At 37.7% G+C, this 26,294-nt stretch overlaps 2 protein-coding genes across 3 annotated transcripts in view; one reads left to right on the top strand and one right to left on the bottom strand.

Annotated features, from left to right (window-relative positions):
• Positions 1-24,806, bottom strand: part of SPATA17 (spermatogenesis associated 17) — an 88,907-nt gene extending 64,101 nt beyond the window's left edge. The window contains exons 1-5 of one of the 2 annotated variants that reach the window (XM_051782987.1): positions 24,587-24,806; positions 19,582-19,671; positions 17,481-17,562; positions 10,985-11,035; positions 5,311-5,414 (exon numbers count right to left, since the gene is read on the bottom strand). In XM_051782987.1, the coding sequence (XP_051638947.1) occupies positions 5,311-5,414; positions 10,985-11,035; positions 17,481-17,562; positions 19,582-19,671; positions 24,587-24,693 (434 nt within the window). In that variant the 5' untranslated portion in view covers positions 24,694-24,806. The remainder of the gene's footprint in view (positions 1-5,310; positions 5,415-10,984; positions 11,036-17,480; positions 17,563-19,581; positions 19,672-24,586) is intronic. The other variant, XM_051782988.1, reaches the window with a different exon arrangement.
• A 108-nt stretch (positions 24,807-24,914) lies between these two features.
• GPATCH2 (G-patch domain containing 2) overlaps positions 24,915-26,294 on the top strand; it is a 123,477-nt gene continuing 122,097 nt past the window's right edge. The window contains exon 1 of the mRNA XM_051782980.1: positions 24,915-25,138. Within this exon, the coding sequence (XP_051638940.1) occupies positions 25,083-25,138 (56 nt within the window). The 5' untranslated portion in view covers positions 24,915-25,082. The remainder of the gene's footprint in view (positions 25,139-26,294) is intronic.

Here is a 26,294-nt window from a genome sequence, read left to right as displayed (position 1 = left end):
GTTTTATTGTTGCAAGAATTCCAAGGAGCTGCCTGAAAGGCTCTGGCACTAATTGAAAATAGACTACAGAATCAATTGCTTCTGCAGTCAATGATGAGGAACATTTTAATTGAATTATAAGACAATATATACATTCTTCAAAACACTTTGACACTTGAGACACTGGACTTATCTTTATCAGAAAGGAACAGACAGGTGGAGGCTGAGTAAGTTCTCCTCATATTACTATGACAACAGATGATTTTTTTCAAGCCTGCTTCATGGAAAATAGTGATACCTCAGAAGTTTTAAGAAGGAAAGTACTTACCATGTTAAAAGTAAATAGACTTCAGTAATCAAGCCCAAGTAATCAAGAGTAAGATAGATATCCTTATGTTTTTTGGTACTGCATGCTCAGGTATATTTACAGAATAGATAAACATTGGATTAGATCGCCAACAACATGTAACAGTAATTTATTTCACTTTTCACTAACACTATAAAAAATCAAACTGCACAAAGAATTTGCGAATATACATATTGCCCAAGGAAGTGATTTTTATCACTTTGTATTATCTATTTCCCTGACACTTCTTGAAGACTTAGAAGTTTTAATGATGACTGTGAAACCAAATCTGCTGATAAAATAGCTAGTCAAACTTGGATGAAAGTCACATTCTCGAGGGCCACTCAAGACTTCATCACTACTAAAGCCAACAACAGAAAGAATTTTGTGTTGATCCTCTAAGTGTGTGAAATTCACAGTTTATGACTTTAACTGTGTTTACTTACACTATGATGCTTACTGAAGCTAAACTCATGTCTTAGTTTGCTACATTTAGGTCAGTGTTTATTCAGCAGCAAGAAAGCTAAACTACCTGCCTTGATTACACAAGACCTCCAATGCCAGTACTTGGCCACTGCTTTGGTAGTTTTCTGATACTGCTATCTTTACTGAGTTCTGTGCCTAGGGAAAAATTTAAATGGTACCATTCATCAGTAAATGTAGCACTACATCCCAAAATCTTATCTCTACTTGCACACCTGACATGTAGCAAAGTTGCTTTACTGTAGTTTAAAGGCCAGTGTGTAGATAACCTTAGGCAAAGAACTGCAAGTTAATCACACAGTTGGACAACTGACATCATCCATAAATTGTTCTGATATAATGGCACCAGCATGCTAATTTATGTGAAGTGATGTCCATTTGCTTATCATGGATTGGAAACTGTTTCACATAAAACAAAATTCTAATGCATCATATGGAGTTATAGCCTATGCTAATTGCTTTTGGCATATTTCCCCTTGTAACCATTTACCCAGCTCTTGGAGATAGTAAATTTCTCTTTAGGAATGTTTCAAAACAAGGTATTTTCCTTAAAATTAAATACACTAGCTGCACTGAGAAGTAATGAAATTTATTTTAATGTAACCACACAACTAATCCATATTCAGATAGAATAAAGTATGTGTTGGTGCTTATTTAAATACAAATGGATGCTATCAATGAAGACTTATTACTAAAATCTAAATAATAAAATTTAGTAAAATAAATATTTAAGAACAAGTTTCCTACTACATTGATTAAGAATTCCCTAAATCTTGTATGAAAAAGAGAATTCATGACTAATTAACTGATTAACTAATTAACCCATTTCATCACTATACTGAGGCTGTACAAATGTTAAGAAAAATCTGAGTATGTCCTTATGTAGACTGAGTTTAGGTTCAAGTTTGCTCTTTTTGCATCTGTCAAGGGATTCTTTGAATCCCTTCTCAACCTAACTACTAGGGACTCTGCTGGGGACACCAGGAGCCATCAGACCTATTGGTTCTATAGCAGTGGGAAGTAATAGGAATGCTGGAGGAAAACGCACGCACTCTTCAGCCAGTGAGGGAGCTGAAGCCAACAGTTACCTTCAGTTTGTACAGAAACAGTGCCCTAAGTCTGTTAAGTCCAACAGTGCCATAAGCAGTCTGTTAAGTGAGTAGAAACTCACACATAATATGACTATTATTATTTAATTGTATTTTAGGTCAATTTCTGTTAAATCAATTTCTGTTAAACTTAATTATATCCCTCTATGGCTTTAAACTGGGGCAGCTTCTATTAAGTTTACTTTCTCCTGGGATTTTCACAGTAAAGACAAATGATAAAGGTCTGGCTACTAAATGAGGGCAGCTATTAAATAAGGACGGCTTGTATTAAAGCTGGATGGTAAAGATGTGGCCACAGGTTGAGAAAACCCCTTAGTAAGGCAAGTATCTTGTATTTAACAAAAAACAAAACAGGGTGGAGGACAGAGAAGGAAACAAACTTTGGTCAATAACTCTTGTAAGATACTCTTTAAGAAACTTAACAGAATGTCCAAAGTTTCATGGTAACTTCCTCTGGAGCTTCTCTTAGAAACGAGTGAGTGGTAATTTGATATAGGCTCCTCCTTAGTGAAAGAGGAGAAAATTAGGCACAAACCCTGGTTCTGGAGTCCAAGAGATATAAGGACTTGCAATATGATTTTAGAAAGTTGTTGACTACTAAAAATTCTGTCAGTACTATTCTTGAAGAGATAAGATAGAAAACCCTACAATGTAGTTCAGTTTAGAATTACATCATAATTCTAGAAAGAACACAGTTTAAACAAGTTTTTAAAATTATAAATATCTTTTGCTTTTTTTTTTTTGGGGAGGGGAGAAGTTTTTACCACTCTGGAGTTCTTAAAATCAGTTTTACTTTTCCTCTACTATTATTTATGAAAAAACTTGTTTCTTTACTAGCGCTGACACTGCACATATGCAAATATTCTGATGAATATAGCTATAAGACAAAAGAAAAGGTGCATTATTTCATGTATACCATGTTGTGTTGTTTTATGGTGTTGTAGATAAGTGAAACACTCAAAGGCAGTCTAATCTGAGTGCACAGGTATATCAGTGGCTCTGTAAATTTCCACTATGCTGATGTTGAAATAATACCCAGCCATTTCATAAACTCACCTTCACAAACTCACATTTCATAAACTCAATTTCTGATAATTACTTGTGGTTTTTGCAATGCACGGTTGCAATAATTTTTCTATGCAAAAATGTTTACAAACAACAAGGTTATACCTGTCCACAGCTGATGTGATGGCTGACGAAAATATGCAGAGAATCTCTCTTCCACCTGGTGCAATATTTCACATAAGAAACACAGTGGACCACCTTGGGGCCAAAGTAGTTGGCAGCAACTTAGCCCAATGACAGGAAAAATCTGCTTGGCTGAGGGCCTACACCTAATCTTCACTAAACATCTGTTAGATATCATAAGAAGAATGTTGAAGATGATATACATATTAGTTTTCAAACGTACCCCAGTAAAGGGATTACTGCAGTGATTCTTGATTGCACTTGGGAGCTGATGCATTTTTAAAACTGAAACAGTAAGATCCATTTGATCAAATTCGCTCAAAATTTATTTTTAAACTTTTTTTTGACCCAAAAGATGATGTCTTTCTGGTGAAAAAAATGCTACTTCTGTGAACTCTCGAAGACAGAACTCAAATTAGCAAAATACCAATACATCAGTTGCCAGGTAAGAGCTCACACAGAGCAACTTCAACACATTTTGATATACCTGAAGTCATACTGTTCATCTTACCTGTTAAAGAAAAAGAGCACAGAAATATTTCTTGGTTAAAATACCTTTATGGATTGCTTACCTTTATGGATTTTAATGACCTGAAATAAACATTAGGGAATTTGATCAATATGTCAAAATACTGAAAGACAAATATATTTGTAGTCCTCAAAAGTTAGGTGTACCCAGCAGAGATCTATTGTGGGTGTGGGGAAATAAAATACAAAGCTCCAATCATTCCATATTCATAGCAGAGCAGGAACTTGCTATCTTGCTTTGTTCACACTCACCAAAGGTCAATCTAACTAACAAGTTATAAGCCCTGTTCCAGGCTTAGGCAGGGAATGGAGAAGAGTGATAGAATGATTATGAACAGAGAAGCAGGTTATGTCTCTGAAGTTCATGTGGTTATATTGATTTTAAACCAGAGAAGTTATGGCTTCATCTACTTTCCAGGATTTGGTCTAGTCATAGGACTCTAACTTTTCAAGGAAAGAACATATTTTTTCAAGGATTTTAGATCAAGAAGGTACAGTTGAAGAAATAACAGCATTTTTAAGTTTGTTTTTGCGGAGTTGTGATCTAACTTTATGCATAAAATACATTTAAATGAATAATAATAAGAGATCAGAGATAGGTGGTTATCAATATGCTTCACTAAAGGTAACATTGTAATGCACAAATAATAATGTTATGACAAAGAGGACGTAGCATCAGCTATATTGTGGAAAAATAAGATAAATTAATAAGCAGCATCCAAAGAAGTTGGATAATTTTCTTTTTTCATATATAACTTGCATACGCTGTTTTATATAAGTCTTTGCCATGTGATTTAGACAAGATTTCCAGAAATATTTGTTTACTAGACTCCCTTATATTTTAGAAAGCAAAGATTTATCTCACATGTTCTGAGCAGCAAACACTGGATAGATTTTGTCCAACAGCTTTCATTTACAATGAGAAAGTAATGATCATGGTCACCCAGTATTTTGTCTGTTTGCTTCCACTGTCATATGGAGTAATGGTCATGTAACAGTACATCAAATGCACTACAGGGAAATAAGCACCTCTATTTTAGAGAGGTTTCAACTTAAGTACAGGGAAAAACAATGGGTGGATAGAAGAAATAGGTTAAGAACATATAGCAACCACAGCTCTAGCCAGAAATCTAACGATTGGCGACTGGTTCTATTCTGCAACTATGAAAAGAGTCTCCTTCACTATATAAACACCAGCATCTTCCACAACTAACATTCATAGTATGGCTCATACATATAACGTAAATCCAAATCTGCACTTGCATTCATTGTCAATAATCAGTATTCAAAACAAATTATAAAAAGAAATTTTTGTTTAGCTTGTGTATAGTGGGGAAAAAATAATCTAGTTCAACAAACCAAATGTAGGGTATAATAATCTATGAGCTCTGAGCACAGGAGAAGAGCCAAATTCATTTGGTACTAAAATGGTACTAACCCAGAATGCATCTAATTAATTCAAAGAAATTATTCTGAATTCATAACAGTGAAAATGAGAACAGAATGTGGTGCAACATGAATAGGCATAGGATAAAGAGAATGATGACTGATAGATATATATATTTGATAATGGAGGGGAACCTACACTCAAAGAAATAGTTTAATTAGTGCCATAAACGTTTTACAAATAAAAGAAGAGGAAATGAATGCTTCACCACATGGAGCTTTTGTTTTTACCTGACAAATGCGTTATTCACAGAAACAGCTTGCAAGTATTTCTTCAGGGCATAATAATTATGGATGTATTTCCGAACGTAATAGCCTCGCCACCTTTTCTGGATCTAGAGGAAATAAATATTTGCTTAGTATATTTCAAATCAAAAGTTTGTATGCATATCAAGTATCTGTAGTTTATCCCAAATAATATGGTTTCCTTAAAAGTGTTATGAAGTAGAAGCACCAATAGGTTTCAATGAAGAAAATTAGGGTAGGATGTAACATATTGTAGTTAAATGGCAATACGAATTTACTATTATACGCAAACATTAAAAAACAGTATCAAATTTTAAACCACTGTTTATATTGGGACGTGACAATGAAAAAAAGTGCCTGCTACTACCAGTGGCATTGCTCTGTCAGAACAGTAAAAAAGCAGACAACAGAAGTGTTGTCTTTTCCCAGGTACAACAAGCATTCCCTACCAGTCACCACCTCACCAACATCTTACACTACACTTTCACCTTTGTGCTCTAGTTAAATTGTAGACTGAATAAAAGCCTTCCCAGTGATTCAGTGAATCAAGCTTTCTGCAAATGTAATTTACAAACCACAGTTCTTTCATCTCCAGTGTAAAATGATTCATGTCTATTTGTTGCACATAAATTATAATCTTCTCACGAAATACCATTCTCCTGCAAAGCAGAGAAAGCCTAACCTGGAAAAGGAAACCTCTTTCTCTGTAGCTAGTTGTAAAGCTGTATTACGAATAGAAATTAAGTAGCATCCTCCACCAGAAAGAATTTATTTTTTGGTGCATTTTGAAAAGCATCAATTGAAAAAAAACGAGAAGGAGAAAAAAAATAAAAGGGGAGAGGGAAACTTAGTCTACCTGACTTTCCCCAATAATTGATTTTGACGAAAACATTTAAATCTTCTCTGATACTTAAAAATCCTAATCATGATGTTTCTGAAATTACTACCTGTTTACTGGCTGTTTTGTGAGAAGGGAAAGTAAGCATTAAGGACGGACAATTAAGCACTGGGATGGACTGCCCAGTGAGGTGACGGAGTCACCATCCCTGAAGGTGTTCAAAAAATGACTGGACATGGCACTTAGTGGTGATTGGACAAAGGTTGGACTCAAAGATCTTAAAAGCCTTTTCCAATCTAAATGATTCTGTAATTCTATGATTATGTAATTAGGTAAAAAGTTATCAGTACTTTCACATTTCTCCCTGTGACATGTACAGGAGGAAGACGTAACTATTCAGTCATGCTGAGGGTTGCTCTCGTTCCTTGTTTTCTTTGCCATAAGAGGTCAGTGTATTCTAGATATACACATCTGAAGAATAGATTAATGATCTTTTAGATTAGTTTTATATTAGTCATAGATTAATGATGATAGATTAATGATCTTTTCCTTTGTTCCTTATGTCTAGTTCCTCTGTCTTTACATTCTTCTGTCCTTGAACTTATTAATTTCCCTGAAAAATATTCTTTACTTCCTTTTTTGAAATTTGTCTCCTTTTTCCTCAATATTTTTCTAAACTAATCTCCAAATTTCTATTTTCTGGTCTGCAGTACTTCCATTACTACTCCAACAACCTTCTCTTTGACCTTTACAGCTTTGAAATCTTAAAAGACATAACAGCTGAAGGGAAGAATCTACATTTTAAAAGCAAGAAGTTTGAGGTTTTACTGTCCAGAAGCAAATCCAAGTGTGAAGTTACTCCCCTTCACTAAATGCATTGAAGAGAAGAATGTTCTAATTTTCTAAGAGCTATCCTACCCCAGTGGGCCTCCAGCTACTAGACTTTTCAAGAATTTAAACTCTTCAGTGCATCTACAGGGGACATTCTTCTTTTTTTTCCCTTTACATCAACCCTTCTCTTTCCAGAACCAAGGGATGACTTGGTAAGTGGAGTGAAATCCCTGTGTTTGTGGTATCGGGATTTTTTTCGTACCCTTTATCATTCTAAATACTCATGTAAAAAAAGGAGGGAAAGAATGTCATGGGTTTTGTGTTTGATTCAGCAAGAAGGCAAGATTAAAAAAAAACTTGCCCATTGCCCCTAGTATCAATAACCTTCAAAAGGTTATTCAAAGTCAAAAGACTTCAGTCTGCATCATCAAGTCGCGGAACTGCTCTCCAGTAACAGGCAACTTCTCTCAACTCCTTCAAGTTCCATTGCAGTCCAATTCTGTACCACTGTGATATCTGACACAAGTTACTGACTGCAATTTCTCCATCTCCTAACTTTTCCTGAGCAGAAAACAGTAACACACTGGAGCTGTCTATAAGAAGAATAAGGTAGGGCTGAATATTTTCATACTTTGATTCCATTTTTCTATCACAAAACCCAAAACACTACTATTCAAAGTAAAAACTAGCATTTTGCCTCAATCAATGACTCTTTCTGGTACAGTTATGATTATCTTTTCACATGGGATTTAAAAGAGAAAAGTATCACAGAAAAGCTTTCCCTAAATCTTTGAGTCACGTGTCATGAAGAAAACTAAACTATGCGCTGGAGTTATTAGGAATAAGAAGATATCAACTTCCAGTGCTAACATTTCCTTCTATTTCCCCTTTGTGCATCAGCATGTATTTTCCTCTCTTCCCAAATAAGACCCAAAACTAATTTAAAAAGCCGGTATTTTCTTTTACCTATGTGTTGTATAAACATTTCTTTTAATAATAAGGGTTTGGACCTGTAGATATCGTTATAATATTAATAAATAACCATTATGGGAACAAAAAAGGTTAAGCACTAGACATGCTGCTTTGCACTAGGTGATAGTAAATTTCATACTCTGCAACTCCACTTTCTCATAGACAAGCTTATTGGGTTAAAAAGGAATGGAGAAAGAGCAAAGAATGAGTATGCCTTCAGAGATCTGGGATTAAGCAAAATCCTTTGCATGTGAATAAGGATCTTAGCTTTGTTTTGCTGTTTGGCTTAAAAATTTCTCAACAAGAGCAACTTGGCTGCCATATAGCCATGTGCTCATTAATGCAGGATTATGGTCCCTTTGAAACTCTTTCTGACAGTCTTCACCTCACAGTCATAAATGCGGAACTGGATATTTCTGGGTTAAAGGATCAAAACTCAAACTGAAAGACAAAGGGCTCAAATTGTATAAAGCTATAATTACCTCCAATGGGCTCAGTGTACCAATTAAATGCTGCATTCTATCTTTATTTACACCACTTTCTGTTCTGAATGAACTCACTGATTTCAACAAAACACAAGTAAGAAAAACTGCAGTCTCAAATTATTTTATGCTAGATTTCTTTTTCCCTAGTACTGTATGTCAGAGATCTCAAAACTGAAGATTAGTCTTTTTAGAAAAGACCATTTTATGCACACCTTCTGATGATGCTCATGTTTTCAATGTGAAAGTTTTAAATGTTTCCTTTTATAAGGAAGTATAATGGGATGCAACTGAATTTCTTTCTAATTCCAAGGTGAATGTTTAAAAAATTCTTGGAAAAAAAAGAGACAACTGTGTGTGCCCTTCAAAGTAATTAGCAAGTTTCAACAGTGATTGGTACAAAACAATTATTGTCATTGATCAGCACTGAACAGATAATTTTAAACAAAGTCATTGTGTGCTCAGCAGATTACAGCTTGTTAACGGGCAAGTTCTAAATGACCTCTTAAGCTAGTCAAATCAATGATGCATATTCCTCATTAAGTAACATCAAAATGTAAGTGGTCTTATAAATAATGTTTATTTTAAGCACTAAAACAAATGGCAAAACCTTGATATATCAAAAGCCATCTGCTCGTGGAAATTTTTTTTTTTGCCACAGGATTACTTTTGTTGCTGAAAATTTATAGCAACCTTAAATCTTTTAAGAGAGAGAATCATATTTTGACCTAGTACTGAAACTGATTAACACAAGATCTCTGATTTAATTTTAGAAGGTAAAACTGATAGGTCTGTTTACAAAAGACAGAGATGTAGAATGACATACACAGTTATTGTCATATTTTTAGAACACTGAACTATATTAGTCATGAATCAAACTCCCAATGTATGAATATGAGGCACTGTTGGATTAGGAAAAGTAAAGTCTGGGCATGCATCTACTGTGCAGAAGCTCAACAGGCCTGATTCTCGATTGTCCTGGACCTTGGTTAGTTCTTCAGAAAACTGATGACAGAAAAAAACCAAAACCATGCAGTGTTTCAGACTGGTAGCATTTTAAATCTGCTCTGCAGATATGGCTACACAAGATTATTTAGATAGAGGAGAAACCGATTCTGACATTTGCAACTAAATAAAGATCTGTTCTATTGTTTTCTACTGATTTAAATTTCTATTAAAGAAAAGGACATGACTGAAAAAATGGTACTTTGAAGATTTATATCACCTAATGATTCAACATTATATTTCCATTACAAATGAATGGGAACACATTCAATTTCTTTTAAAAATGAAAGACCAAATGCAAAACTCCATTTGACTAGAATACATAATTACCTCTGAAATTTAGTCTTCAAATGTCTTCTAAAAGTACACAGGCAACTTTTAAGAGCTGGTTTACATCTTATGTTTTCTCACTGATTTCAGCTGCAGCAGTAAATGGCATTTATTCACTGTGGAATACTTTCCAACTAGCTAACTAAGGAATAAACTAAAACAATAACAAGAAAGTACATTTGTGAGGAATTAGATCGCTGTTAAACACCTTCAGTTCTCTAACCTGCACCAAATGTAAGATTCAACTTTGTGCCTTTGAGAGAACCAGGACTAAGCAAAAATCCTGATGGGAATGCAGCTCTTGACTCTGAGTTATTCTGGACCCAGAAAGGCCACAAAATTAAAATCCATTCTGAGAATCTTCCTACTTTACAGGAGTTTCCTTGGGTTAATCTTCATCCTCACTATATTCCTACATTTGGCAGAATTCAAAGGGTAAGATAGCTTGTCTAAAAAGATACAGGCCTCTCAAGTAAAACAGTTTTATATCACAAAATAAGTAAGTAAGATAAGATTTCATCAAATTTATTATCTCATGTCCTTCCCATGTTTGTTTTACATATTTGTTTAGGTGCAGTTCCAAAGTTCAGTGAATAAAAATGCTAATTTCTAGTTAAACATATTGTGCAATTTTCCCTGTAAAAAGCTTCATCAACTGTAGATTTACTAAAGTTCATGGACTGTTTATACTTTTCTTCATTTAGCAAAATTCACTCATAGTATCACCGATGAGATCAGTGCAGTCCCACCTCTGTGTTTAGGCAATGAAATTGTCCTGTGCTCTCTGAGTAACTCTTGAGATTCAATACATCAAATGTCATGTACCAACAAAAGAAAAAGCACAGCTACATCAGCAAATCAGCATAGAAGCCCTATAGTTTGTCAGAATTGTAAATATGTCTACATTTGTAAGAACATTGGCAAATGGAATGTTTGGGGGTTTTAGCAGTATCACATAAGGTAAGGTACAATGAACATTTAAATGGGGCAAGACACATGCAGGTGCCTTAAATTCAGCTACAGTTTTCAAATATAACCCAAACTACTGAGTGCAACTTTAATTTTTAACTATGTACTATTTCCCACTGTTGCCATCAGCATATCAATCAAGTGTATATTATTCTGGTTTGCTCATTTTATTAAAAGCAAATTCGGAGCACAATTGACTTTTCATTTGTTTAACAAGGGAAGAAATATTTACCCTGACAGCCATTTCATTGTAGAAATTCATCTTCATAATAAAATATGCTGTCTGTGAACCAAGGAAAAAAAAGATGGCATATATTTCAGTTACACAAAGACAGTCCTCCTATTTTTACATATAAAAGATAAGAATCTTTATACATAATACATAATAAGAGTTCTAGGCTTACAGAGAATAAAATCAAACTTTGTATTGAAGAGATAGGCTTCCTAATACATAATGCAGGCTTAACCAGAAAAATCTATGGTAGTCAAACTAGGAGCTAATGGAGATATATGATCATAAAATGCTCTCCGCTGAGTTTGATAATCAATGGTGCTCTACTGAGAGTAGAATAACAAAGCAGAAATATTCACAAGTGCTGGTGACACGTAGTATTGTATGATTTATTCACTGGGGTTCTTTTAGCCAAAACTCACAGAAACATAAAAGGAATTCATATTTCAAGACGTCTGGTTTAATGAAAAATTCAAAGAAATGCTGTCTTCAGTCGAAATCATTCAAGGATACGGATGCAGTGATGGAGCAAAATTGTGCCTTCCAACCATCTGTACTAAATGTTATGTACTTAGCTGCCTCCCGAGTAATCGTTGGGAATTTTGTTTCATTTAATATTCATTTTAACATCATAAAATCATAAATACAATGATACCATGTTACAGTGAATCCCCTGATATAGAAAACATTTCCTGAAGTCCTGGTTTCCTTCCAATAAAGTAGAATTCCTCTCAGAGTGAACGAATCCCCTATTATACTAAGCAATCACTTGGCAGCATAGGTTATTTTAATGGATACATCACTTTAAACTAAGCTTTCACATCTGTTCCGCCCTCTAATTACAAATGCAAAATGAACATAATTCACAATTGTATCATAAAAAGTAAAATATAAGTACTTTGAATGCAAGAGTATGTCCTTTATTTAGCACAACATGCAGCTTTTATGTGTTTCTCATGTTTTAGACACAAATCAAAGGCAAAAGTGCTTTCCCCTGATATAGTGATTTTCTCCCCCATGGCAAACAGGAATTCACTATAAAAGGGTTTCACTGTAATTAGTGTTATTTGAATTGCCTAGTCTGATCCAAAGCAAATTGTCTGTGGAGAGCAGCAGGACTGGATTATTTATCAACAGTCTGGGCAATTAAGAAACAGTTGGCTGCAATATGTTATTTACAAATGAACACAATGATGCTACTTCATTTTAAATTCTCTTTCTTCATTACATTAAGCAAGGCATAATTCCTGCAGTTTAATTAAGGTGGATTTTAAATGCTCACTTTAATATCATACCAATCTACTAATAATGGAAACAGTGCAAAAAAATATTTCTTATGTGAAAGAAAATTGCAGGGTTGTTCAATTTCAAAAAAGTTTCACGTGTATGTGTAGATGTATACATACACACATGTATATATATATATATATATATATTTGAGGGAAAATCTGCCCCAAAGGTACAAATTAGAATAAACAGTGGACTGTCTCTCTCCCTTCATCTCCATAAATGTTTACTGAGTGATACCAAGAGTAGATAGCTAATAATGGAATGAAAAAATGTCTTCCAGATTTAAGTATATTCCTAAACTGTTCGATTAAATTGATACAATTTTGTTTTGCAGCTCATCTTTTCTTTCTTTGCAAGGGAACATAAGAGTTGCCACACCACCAAATAGATAAAGTACATTTTAATGGAAGTTCCTAAGCTTAAAAATGTTTATCAGATTTCTGTCCATCGATTCTTAAACTAAATCTTACATCTTTTTGTTTATTATTCTCAGAGTTGAAGGCTGTGAGCACTTAGGTCTGAATGCAGCCCATTTCACTGAAGAACCTAAACCGGAGACCTAACATCATTAATGCTCTTGATATCATCAACACTCAAAGACAGAGGAACCACTGTCTCTGAGGTTGGCAAAGTATTGAAGAACTTTACTATTTACAGAGACAGTCAGTGGTAACTAGGGTCCTAATTTGCACACCTCACTAAGGTGTGAAAATCCAGGCCTTTATCACCACTTAAGATGGTCACTCACAATAAAAAGGAAGTTACACATTTCTGCTTTTACTCAACCATTGCTCTAAATCACAAGTCATCCAAATGCAGAATTGCTCACACAACTGTCTTACAATCTTATTCTTTCACCAAAAGCTGAAGGCTGTGTCACCATCTAGGTTCTTTTGCAAATAGATTTGCCCTCTGTTTTCTAATTCTGATCAGAAAGTTTTGCAATTACAAGTGATGGAAAAATGTGTTCATCCCTATTCACAAAAGAACAGTCATAATTTAGAGCTTCAACCCAAGTCTATACTTATGTGCTCTCCTACTAAACAGAAGATGCTTTTGTGAACTGGGGTCTGCTTGTCCAGAAGACCCTTTTCTTATGCTTAAGCAGAATTACCTGCATTTCAGCCTGTGTCCAATGGATGGTGACACTGCCAGGTTAACTCTCTGGGGAAAATTATCTTGCCATCTCAACCACATGTACCAGCTCCATTTCTGAATCATGAAGTCTTAGTATCTCCCCGATGTTAAAGGTCTTCCTACTTACTTCATGCGCTTACTTCAAGCACATGTTTCCAAAATATATTTGAAGCCTTTTGTTTATAAACTGTTGTACTATTTTCTCTTTTTGCATGTAAAAACATGTTTGGGGACCACCTACAAATGTGATCTGATTCTGACTGGGGTTTTCTATTGCTTTAAACAGTTAATATGAAATGACAAATTCAAACGAGATCCAGAAATCTGATTGAGGTTAAGGCTGAGAGAAGGAAGAAACACATTGTCTAAATTGGCGTGTTCTTGTGATGGTTTGGGTGTTTTTGTAGAGCAAATAGGCATTTGACTAATTCCTGTTGGACTGGAATTATTTAAAACTGGTTGCTGAGTTGAAGCTAAACCATTTAGGGTGGTGTCAAACTATATCACATAAAATATTCACTTTTCTCAACTGTATCTCCTTTCAAAGTAAGCTAAAAATACAGCCATCATGCATGCCAACTTCATATAACAAATGTTACAATTCCCCTTCCTGAAACAAGTGCTTATTTGACTTTGAGAAATAGTATAATAAAGAAACAGTGATGTACAGTTTGATTCATGTTCTGGTGCTTGCCTGGTTTTAAAATTCGTACTTTTCTGCACGTCATGCAAAACTTCAGAATCCCACATAGTCAATGTAACTAAATTATTAAGAAAATCGTAGGAGAGCAGTTCTTAATTTTAGCTTGAGATTAATTAGGAAACAAAGCTTTATACCAAAGAACCTATATTTGGAATTGAAAGGCACATAACCTTAATCATATGAATGGCATCAATAGGTGATTATTTTTTACTAATGGATTTTAACAGTCAAAAAAGAGGCAGTAGAGGAGTAGAAAATGAAATACTAGTAGTGATGCACATATGGACAACCAATCTGATGAGCCTCAGCCTTTGTTATTTTCCGCATCAGTACCACTCACATTTCACAATTTTGAATATAATCATTAAAATGATTTATTATCAAGCAATCATGGGTATTTTGTGCATATGCTTTGCCTTGTTTGCTGGCAGCAGATACCAATCCAATCATTATCAGCAGACAAATTTTAAAGTGACCAGTGTATTTAAGGAACTATCATGTCAAATGTAGCACTGTGTTTCATAGTCAGGAGTCATTACAGCTGTTATTAGCAAGAGTCCATTGCAAACATTAACTGATCCTTTTAACTTGAAAGTTATGAAAGCTGCTGAGAAGATTTGGGTTTTTTTAAACATATTCCAAATTCAGCCATTGAGTAAAGACAGCATAACAACAAATATAAGGCATTAACTTGAACTTCATATTTAAGTCCACCCCAAATCACACAATACTGAATATAGCAGTCTAAAGGGAGGAAAAGGTATCTGTATCTGCTACTTGTATGGCTTTCAGGTTGCCTTCCAATCAGGCTGTCCTATTTAGTCTTCTCCAATCAAAGAGATGGCAAGTACAAAATGAAGTATTTGAGGGAGAAAAGTGGTTTTCTATGCTGATTGCTGTAAAATTTGTAAGCTTTCTGATGAGATTCTCTTTCTCTAGAACCCTGGCTAGCACTGGATAAGTACTGGAATCCAGAAACTGGATGAATTCACGGTCTGATTTAGAATGTACGTACTAAGTGTGGGCTTGTAGAATTTTTTGTCCTACATTATTTCACAGACTTCAGATTTGGCAAGAGCTTGTCAGTTATGTCTATTTGAAGAGCTAAATATGAACTAGGCTTTATTGATTAAAGACTTTTTTATTTTTCTTTTCAGAAATATATTTAAAGAATGGAGAGCTGAGGGGGTTTTATGATGTTAGCTCTCTCAGCTTCATTATTATTACAGGAAATCTGTGCTAATTTGAAAGACTCTATCTAAAAATGTAACTGTCAGAGCGTTTTTTAAGAAGACGGGAAAAAGAAGACAGAACAAAGAGGTGAGGTAAAAGACCTCTGATCTCATGAATGCATAGAACAACTGAGGTTGGCAGGAACCTCTGAAGCTCCAAACCACTACTCAAAACAGGGTCAATTAGAGAAAGTTGTGCAGGGCCTTGTGCGGTGGTGTTATGAGTATCTCCAAGAGTGGAAACTCTGCAAGAACAGCTTGCTCAATCTGGGCAACCCCTTCCAGTATCTGAGCACCCTCACAGTAAAAAAAGTTGTTTCTTATCTTCAAGTGGACTTCCTTGGGCTTCAGTCTGTGCCCACTGCCTCTCATCCTGTCCCTGGGCACCAATTCCAAATGCCATTGAGGTTGGCTCTCTGGGAAGAGTTATCTTGCCATCTGACCTACAGGACACCACTCAGAACAGTGCAATGGACAATAAGCATGGTGGTTATGTGTTCACTTTGTATCTTATCTGGGCACCACTGTTCTTACAACCACTACACATAAAAGTAAAACAGGAAACTGATTACTATCAACAAAGAAACTAGCATTTGAACATGAATGGCCGAAAGAAAGCTCCTTATAATCGGGCAGGGATTGAAAATTGGCCATCAGACCTTAATCCTGATTAATCCCTCTTGAAAACCTAATGATCAGATGTCAAAAACCGACATGGTCCTTATTCTCATCTTGGAAAACACAGAAACACATGAATCACCTTGTTTCTGAAATGAAATTCATCCCTCTACAATGCTTAAACTCTGAAAAAATGTAGAACTCGAGGGAACATTATGAGATTACTTCACCTAAAACATTGCCTGAAGTGTATCTAAGCCATCCATAAGCATTTTTCTATTCTCCTCTTAACAACCTGCACTAGAGGGAGTTCCACAACATCTTTTGGCAGTATGCATCAATATTTCACATGAATTTGATTTCTTCTCTCCCTTTTCCCAATGACTGCATAGATCCTTTCTCTTCCTTAAAAAATTTAAGATACATTATCATGTCTCCATTCTGCAGAAGCTCCTGTAAATTAAACAAACCTTCTCTAAGCTCAGGAAAAATATTCAGACCAAGTTCCTTCTCTTTTTTTGAAACAGAACCCAATCCAACCATGCAGCTATCTGCTCTATATTCAAGAATTAGAGATGACTGAAAAGCACAGCCTGAAAGGACGGCTCATAATTTATTAGTTAAGCCAGTTAGTAAATTGGAAGAGAGAAAATCTTTAAATAGATTACTGATAAACTTGGGGGAAAAATAGACAATCTTTCAGGTACATGACTCCTGCTACTTGAAAACAGAGCTCAGTAGAGGGTATGAACTTTGGTCTGTAATGTATGAGTTATTACAGCTCTTTTTTTTACTTTTCCTTGAGTTGCCTGTTTTGATTAAAACACAACAATTTAACAAAATTAATCTAGAATAAATGACTAACAAGTTTAAAACTATTGTAAAACGTTAACATAAATTGATAAATTAGTGAAGTAAACCACATATTAAAACCTTAATTTTTTTATGTTAAAGGCAAATTAGTTTCGTCTTAATCTCCTAAACCTGTTAATAGAGGTTTTAGCTTGTGTGGTATCATACACTTTTGCTATCTTCAGGTCTGTCAAGGGAATTAGATTGACTGTGATCTGCTGTGTGCCTTAAGGCAAAACCTCAAATACTTCAGGGTTCATTAAGCAAGAAATTTAAACCACTAAAACATAAAACAGCAATGTGTGGACACATTGGCTTATTTTATTTTCAAAATTAGAAGTTCTGCCAGGAAAAAAAAAAAAAGCATCTTTTAAAGCTCCAATCCTGCAATTAGCATCATGTGAGCAGGCTTCTGCATGAGCAGATCTCATTGCTGGTTTGGGGACTAATACTCCAGAGCTGCAAACACTTAAACACTGACTTAACTTGACTGTTATGACTAGGCTTACTGAAATTAATGGTGCTTTTCATGATAGTAAAGTTAAGTACGTGCCTGTGTGAATAAAGAATCAAGATTCAGCTTTTTAATTTCATAGCGAGGGAATGAATTATTTCTATGTATTCTACAAATAAATAAACAAAACTTTTAAAAGTAGTTTTCTACCTCCAGCATTTTTCTGAAGTGTTTTCTGCATCGATATCCTCTCCACCACTTCTGTATCAAAATCACCATTGCATTCAGATGTCTAAAATGAAATAGATTAACAAAATAAGAATTTTTTTGAGACTTCCCAGTATAACTTTTTTTCATAATATAAAAAATAACATATAGTGTATTATCCATACTTATTCCAAACAGATGATCACTACAAACACACTTTACACGTATACATGTATGCATACATACATATGCACACATACAAATAGACCATTATATACCTATATTTATGCATACACACAAACTTTGATTTTTGGAAAAAATGTGTTACTGCAAGCTTCCCTATTTTGGTTATCATTACAAAAGTCTAATGAAAAAGCCTTACAAATTTCATTTGCATAATAAGATGATTTTATTTGCATGGATGGTTTTAAACAACATATCTGATCAGTTCAGAATTTTTAATGTCACATGCACATTTTCGCAGCTTTACAAATTACCTGTGCTTTTTTTAACAAGTGCACATAATGACTGCAGCCTATGAGGGAAATACTAGCCATTAAATAATTAATTTTATTAAACCTAATAATTACTTAGGTTTCACACAGTCTGTCTGGATGATACATAATGACCCGTGACAGGCAAGAGGTCAAACAAAAAGATGTAAAAATCCCTCTCCCTAATTTTTATGAAGATGTAGAAATTTGAGCACGTGAGTTTGACCAGTTGGGCTTACAATCATAAAAAATGGAGGAGGGTTTTCAGGGAGAAGAGACCAATCATAGTGTTTCCAAGAAGGTTGTATCAACATCATAAAACCATAGAATCATTAAGGCTGGAAAAGACCTCCAAGATCAAGTCCAATGTTGATACGGTATTTTACAGAACGAAGATCTCTGATTTATAAATGGAGAAAATTATGTAAAGAAAGATTTTTTTTAAATGACCTCGTTAAATCCAGCAGTAGAACTTAATTTCTACAATAAAAGTCCAGTTGCCATACCCTCACTAGGCAATTTTTCCGTAACAACAACAAGAAGAGAGAGCAGCACCACAGAAAAGGACCAGGGGGTCCTGGTTACCAGCACGTTGAATCTGAGTCAGCAGTTACCAGCACGTTGAATCTGAGTCAGCAGTGCCCTGACAGCCAGGAGGGCCAATCCTGTCCTGGGGGGCATCAGGCAAAGCATCTCCAGCTGGTTGAGGGAGGGGATTGTCCTGCTCTGCTCTGCACTGGTGCGGCCTCATCTTGAATATTGTGTGGAGCTTTGGGCACCACAATGTAAGAAAGATATAAAGAGAGCATCCAAAGGAGGGTTATGGAGATGGTGAAGGGCCTTGAGGGGGAGCCGTTATGAGGATTGGCTGAGGTCACTTGATCTGTTCTGCCTGGAGAAGAGGAGACTGAGGGGAGACCTCATCCCAGTCTACAACTTCCTCATGAGGGGAAGAGGAAGGGCAGGCACTGATCTCTTCTCTGTGGTGACCAGTGGCAGGACCTGAGGGAGTGGCTTGAAGTTGTGTCAGGCGAGGTTTAGCTTGGATATTAGGAAAAAGTTTTTTGCCCAGAGGGTGACTGAGCACTGGAACAGGCTCCCCAGGTAGGTGGTTACAGCGCCAAGCCCAATAGAGTTCAAGAAGTGTTTGGCCAGCGCTCTCAGGCACATGGTGTGACTCAAGAGGTGTCTTGTGCAGGGCCAGGAGCTGGACTTGGATGATCCCTTCCAACTCAGGATATTCTATCATTCTATAAGAAAAGTCTCTCAATCAGCATATCCAAGGGACGTCTGCTTGTTTCGTTTCTTTTCCAGTCGTGACAAGATGTCCCACAGAATACTGTGTATCTATTATGAAGATAGATTATTTCCACGCTACCTATTAGCATCATGCCTTTTTAACCGCATGCAGTTCTGAAAATCAAAAATTACTTTTTGCAGTGTCACAGCATATATTACATTCTGTTGAAAAGCAGAATAACATTTGTTGCTTTTTTTTTTCCCTAAATGCTCCCATTTTATTAAAATCAAGTAATACCATGAGCAATTCTGAGGAAAAATTCAAGGCTGAAACACAGATTAGGATAGGCTAGATGGGCTTAATATACTACCTCAGATAGGCTCGGACCCTCCATCCTCGAAACCAGCTCTGGATTTTGACAGCAGCTCTGTATTTTATTTTTCTGTCTTCATCTATAGATCTGGAAATATAAAAGCAGTAATAATTATCAGCATTGCAATGTAGAACCAAAGTAAAAAAAATATTCTAAATATGTTTTATTGTTGCAGTTTGGGATCCTTTTCACTAGGTTTTTCACCTTTTAATTCTACATAATTCAATGGTAGTGCAGAAAATGTAATTTACGTTAGTTGTATAGTATGAAGGTAACAAGGATAAAGAGTATTGCAACTCATAGGGGATGTAAGTTTTGGGAGAATGTATTTTTTATTCTCACACAATACTGAATATACATGTCAGCATGTCACGTGGACTTCCATTGCAGGTGAAATATGTGGATAATGCTTTAACTAAAATTAGGACTGAATTATAAGAAAAATCAGGTAACTGTGTATAATATTGTATACGATGTGAATATTAAATAAATTCACTGTGGTCAATATTATAATCTGAACCATATATTAAATGTAAGATCTAGTTTAAACACATTATCTTTTGATTGTTAAAAAATATTTTAGTCATTTATTACTTGAACATTGATAGCATCAATAATGGTGACATATACACTCCTTGTCTGTAGGATTTTTTTAATGAATATGAGTTGACCTTAGCAGGATGGAAACAGAGGATTTAGACATTCTATCTAGTTTCCTAGGAAGGAATTTCGAGAGGAGAAATATGAAAAAGAAGAGGTGATCAAAGGAACGTGAGATACGAATGTAAGTTTATACTGTTATGACAATGAAAGCACAGGAAAGAAACTAGGTGTGAGACTTTCCAAACTTTAGAGGGCCTGGAACATCAGGAAATTTAGTGTGGCTTAAAAGGAAGTCAGAACTTGGAAACTTAGTAATTTAAACAGATACCAAAGGGATGACCATAGGAATCTTTTACATGGAAATACAGCAGTCAATGCAACAGCTTATTGAGTCCTGACAGAACTTTTCAAAATGGGAATTCAAAGACACGGATTTTGGAGATGATGTAGATATGAAACTGGCAGCATATTGACACGTGCAAAGAGGGAATAAAAGGGAACAACAGAATTACAAAATATGCTAGGGTTGCAGCATTGATTAATACAGATCCTAGAGGAAATAATGAAAAAGGGAGGATACAGAGAAGGGTGAGGATTTGGTTTTAAGTTACACAACAAGAAAGGTTATCTAGAAAGAGATACTGGTGAGGCAGCAGAAGATGCAAGGTAGATATAGGGGAGAATTGATGACTTCAAGGAGATTTTCAAGAGCTATTAGATGTCAAAGCTTTGTGTCAAATGACACAGTACAAGGAAAGACATGCACAAGTGGGAAAGAAACACAAGAAGCACAAGTAAAAGGACCTCATCAGAAAATAATTCCAAGAGATATCCCTTGCTTGCATTCTCTCTGTGACTGTCTACTAGAGAATAGTGTTTGTGACAAAGCTAAATGTAAGGAAAACCATGAAACTAAAAGAGATTAAAGAAATATATTAACCTGGAAAAGGCTTTTAAGAGAATTTAGGAAGAAATCATTACCATTATGAGTTTCAATGCTGAGAGGTAAAACTCAGCTATGAGATCATCTCTGGCTTTTATTTATTTTTTATTAGTTTCAAAGCATCAGTAACTGTCAAGTCTTTGAACTGAAAATTATATTTTAATTTTCATGGATTTTTTTTTTGTTATCCCATTTTTATTAGGAACATATTTACCAAATACTTTAATTTGTTACACCTGACACAAAATAACAATTAGGTTACTATTGGTTAGTTTCCTTAATTAGCTGATATCAGTGAGCTCGTTTAACAAAGTTTTGTGTCAATATTAACTGCATCAGTAAACACCAACAAGACTATTTTTTATCTGATAAATTAGGATTATCCCCACCATATTTCTTGTGAAATGAAATGCAGATTTACTATCAGAGATCAAGAAACATTAGCTCCACTCATTTTATATCATCTGCTGCAGCATGTGCTCTCAAATCACGTTAAACAGGCACAAATTTTCATTGTCATCTGACAATCACCAGACCTTCTCAATATCTGAAAACTGTGGGAAACAGACTTTTTTAATCTAAGATCACAGAATAAAAAGTTTTCAAAGCTGGCTAGAGAGCTTACTTATTCCCTTCTTGTGTAGATTCTGAGTCTTCATAGGAAGCAGACACCTTCAGAATACTTTTACCTAGAGGTAAATGATTTTGATTAAAAGGATTTTGATTGAGCAATTTGGGCCTGGACAGACATCCACAATTACAGTCTGGAAATTAAGGAGATGTGGGACCGGCCATGTCAGAGGTGACAGCTCCAAAACCATTCCTACCCACTTGGCAATGACAACAGTCTGCTTCTGGAGGAGCAGAAGCCTTCTCCTCTCTTACTCCCTGTTAGATTTTTTTAGCTGGCATTCTGTCTTGCCTGGCCAAGGCAGTTTACAAGTCCTTGTAAAGTTTATTGAAGCAGACCAACAACAAGATAGTTCCACAAACCCTTTCAACTGCCCTTGCCAGCAGAAGTGGTTTGAGGTGAAAGTTTCTCAGGCAGGTATTTGCCCTTTTGATCAGGTTGCATAGTTGTCACACTGTTTGAATTAAGCTTTTAGAGTCACAGAGTCTCAAAGACTTTACTGAAAGTAAAAAAAGCATATTCAAAGTCAGCACCTGACACAGATGCTACAGTAAACAAAAGTAGGTTCTTGAACAAGTAGAGTGATAAAATTGCATAACACTTAAGACAGTGCACTAATGGATTCTGAATAGTCTAATGCTTATGCTGACAGGGTATTTCTCAAAGTGAAAGTTTATGGTATTTTTGCATTATGACATCATTGGGCAAGTCCTTTCCTAGAAAGGTGTTTTCCCTAAAAAGCTGGCTTAAGACACCTCATACCTCTCACATAAACAGAGTTCTGCATAAAGCATGACAGGAATGTTACGAAGATCAGAAAAATACTATTAAGATTAGTTGCTGAACTGGACTGTTTGAATCTTCTAATTTAAATACTCAGCTGCAAATCTGAATTTTCAGAATCTGATGAATCATAGCCTATTCTTAAAAGGGAAACAATTCATGTTTGGAAAGCTCTGCCAAAAAACAAATCCCCAAACATCAAGCATGCTGCCCTCCAATGGATTCCCAAGTCTGGCTCAGACTGCTCTTTCTAACCTGAAATATGTGAAATACAAGCATAGTTTCCTGTAACTGATGTTTGTTTAGTGAACTGCTGTGTGTACAGCCACAGGAGTACGAACAAAAGTTCAGGGGAAGAACAGGAAAACACAACACTTTACATGCAGGCAGGACTTGATGTCTGTGCAACTTTTAGGAATGTTCAGGAGCTTCGTTATTCATGCTAATGATGTTGTAATTAGATTCAAAAATAAATTATTCATTAATTAGTGAAGAAAAATTAAACTACAACTATGCTAAACGCTTTTTTTTGTGTGTGTGTGTATTTGCATTGCACATACAGCAACAGCAACAGTGCAGTTGAATAAAAGGGTTTACAGGACAACTCTATGCAATATTAAAGTTGGTCTTAAAACATTTTATTTCCTAAAATCTGATCTGGGAAAAGCTGGCCATCACCATGTTAGCAGCCAGAAAACTCAGCAGTGCAAACTGTCCCACTTCGTGAGAAGGGTAACAGGTGATCTGATCTGACAGCCTGTTGCTCACTATGTGGGATATGTTAGATCTTTAAGTAGAATAAACACCTCCTTAACTTGGTAAAAAAAAAAGACAAAGCACGTCCCAGGTACTTAGAAACTCAAGTTGCACAATCTAATTTAGAAACTAAGCTCAATTTTAAACAGTGTGGATAATAAACATCAACTCGCTCAGAAGTTGGGGTGATTTTCTTTCAATCAACTTAAAAAAAAATTTTAAAAAAATTAAAAAAATAGAAAAAGTAGTGCCTTGCAAGAGGACAAGCGTTCAGGTACAGTCACAGACCTAAGCCACCAGTGCAGGGGGCTCAAGGCTGGCGTTCCACATCCTGGCGTCTCTATGAGGGATCCTCAAGGAATAGCAACGATGCTGGTGCAAGAGAGAGGAGCAGTCTCCTGGGGCGCGACTGGGGAAAAGGGGCCGGCTCCTGTGGAGAGGGCTGAAATCGCGAGGCTCAGCACCTTTTAGGAGTTTCCAGAGGCTCCTTTTCCCTCAAAATTAGCGAGGGGTTGGGGGGTGGGCAGAGCAAGAGAGGTACATTAGGTATTTTTATTGTATAAACGGACCCCTTAAAGACACTGTGCTGCTGCCATCAGGTCTGCTCACGTCGCACTGGCAATATTTGGGACCAAGGAGGTGAGCTGGTGCTCTCGGGAGGGATTTTAAAGTGAAACGGAATCACAGAATGGTTAAGGTTGGAAAGGGACCACAGTGGGTCATCTGGTCCAATCTCTCTGCTGAAGCAAGCTCGTCCTAGAGCACATGGCACAGGATTGCGATCAGAGGGTTCCTGAATATCTCCATTCAGGGAGACTCTGCAACTTCTCTGGTCAACCTGTTCCAGCGTGCTGTCACTCCCACAGTAAAGAAGTTCTTCCTCATATTCACGTGGAACTTCCTGTGCATCGGTTTCTGCTCGTCGCTTCTTGTCCTATTGCTTGGCACCACCAAGAAGAACCTGGATCCATTCTCGACAGTCTCCCTTCACATACTTATAGACATTGATGAGATTCCCTCTCACCTGTCTCCTCGTGGCTGAGCAGGCCCAGCTCCTTCAGCCTTTCCTCGTAAGAGATGTTCCAGTCCCTTGATCATCTTCGTAGCCCTCCGCTGGACCCACTCCAGGAGCTCCATGTCTCTCTTGTACTGAGGAGCCCAGAACTGGACAATTTCCAGGGGGACTGCTGCCATCTCGTTGCCGAGGGAGAGCCGGGGGTCGCCCGCCCGCCCCAGCCCAGCATGAGGAGGTGTGACCCACCCCACCACCGGCACGGCCCGGGTACCTGTTCGCAAGGAAATACTCCTCTCGCAGCTCCGATAGCCTCTCCTGCAGCCGGGCCAGGGCGGCCATGCTCCCTCCTTCCTCCCGCCCTCCCGACGCCGCCGCCATGGCAACGGGACCGTCCCACTGCGCTGGGCCGCGGGGGTGGCGCTGCCCCGGCGGCCGCGCAGGCAGGGACCGGCACCGCTCCGGGGGCAGCGGAGGCTGCGCGGGGCTGCACCGGGGTCCAGACGAGGGTGCTGGAGGGGACGCGGAGCCCCTGGGTAGCGGCCGGGAGAGGGCTGGGAAGAGGCGAGGTGGTCGCGCCCGGCTTCCTCCGGTGCCGCGGCCGCTTCCGGGCCCGCATCATGGGGGACTGAGGAGCAGCGCCGGCCGCCCGCGCCCGCCCGCCCGGCCCGAGCCCGCCCGGCCCCGGCCCCCGCCCGCCTCCCCTCGGCACAGTCTCTGCGAAGCGGCGCCAGCCTCCCCGGGGAGCGGCCGGGCGAGGCGCCGGGTTCATGTTCCGGGTGGCTGAACCTACCCCGACCCGAGCTCAGGCGGCGAGGAAGAGCTGGTAAGCCCGGGCCGGGGGGGACACGTGTCCGCCGCCCCCTGCCCGCCCGCGGGGCCGCCGGAGGCGGGAGCGGGTCGGGAACAGCATCTCCGCGCCGCGGGTGGGGCTTGGAAACGTGGGGGCGGGTGGTGCCCCGGCCGGGCCTCCCCGGGGCTGCGGCTGGCACAGGGCGGAGGTGATGGTGGTGATGGTGCCGATGGTGCCCGGCCAGGCCCTGGGGATGCCCGGCCGGAGGTCTGACAGGTGCCACTGGCGCGTCCCGGCGGCGCGACGCGTTTATGAGCGAGCAATAGGCGGAGGAAGGAATTTCAACGACTTGCTGAAAAGGGACAGCAGGCAAACGATGAATCAAAACTTTTGTCCCGAGCTCAGTTAGGTTTCCCTGCGTGTTTGGGTTTTTCTGGCAGTGATAGGCTCTCTAAGGCCTAAAGCCCTTGCAGTGTGTGCAGCTGAGCATCCAGGAACTTGGGTTTGCTGCTCTGGAGGTTTTTTATTGCAAACCAAGAATCAACAAGTGCTGCTGTAGCCATCGAGCAGGGAAAGCGTGGGTGGTTCTCCTGCAATAAAGTTACAGATTTACTGTTCTATGTAATTCCATGTGCCAGCATAGTGACCGCAAAGGCCATATTGTTTTTATTGTAGCACTGTGAATAGGGGAAGCCAAGTAACAGAATAGAAAAAGTCACTTATGTTAATAGGCCGTGGAGGTGTAAAGACTGGTAGTGGAGAGACTTGATAGACACAGGATGTCCCAAACAACTAGCTGGGAAGCCTTTCGTTTTCTTCCTGAAATGTTACATGTCTTGTGATATGTTAAGTAACAATTGGTGTGTATAGCTTGTCATTTGTTTAACTTTTATTAATGTCAGCAAGGAGGATTGTGGTGGGATTTTATTGTGTTTTTTTCTTAATAATTTGAGGCCTCAAGGCATTTTTAGAGGCTATATTACATATACAGATAGCTTCTGGTAGATTTCTCAGATCTGAAATAGTTTTTCTTTCATCTTTTTTTTTTTCCGTTTCTTTCCTGGGGATGAGGAAGAAGAGGAAAGGAAAGGCTTTGCACTGTGTTTTCTTACATAGAAAACTCCATTTGTCCTCCACTTTTGCCGATACCATCTGTTTTTTTTCCTGTGGGTATTGTCATGGCTTCTTT

Source organism: Manacus candei, unplaced genomic scaffold (genome assembly GCF_025592945.1).
Source record: "Manacus candei isolate 608988 ecotype Guabito, Panama unplaced genomic scaffold, ASM2559294v1 h1tg000017l, whole genome shotgun sequence".
Lineage (NCBI taxonomy): Eukaryota > Metazoa > Chordata > Aves > Passeriformes > Pipridae > Manacus > Manacus candei.
Note: the sequence above shows the minus strand (reverse complement) of the source record. Positions and strands in the feature narration are given on the sequence as shown.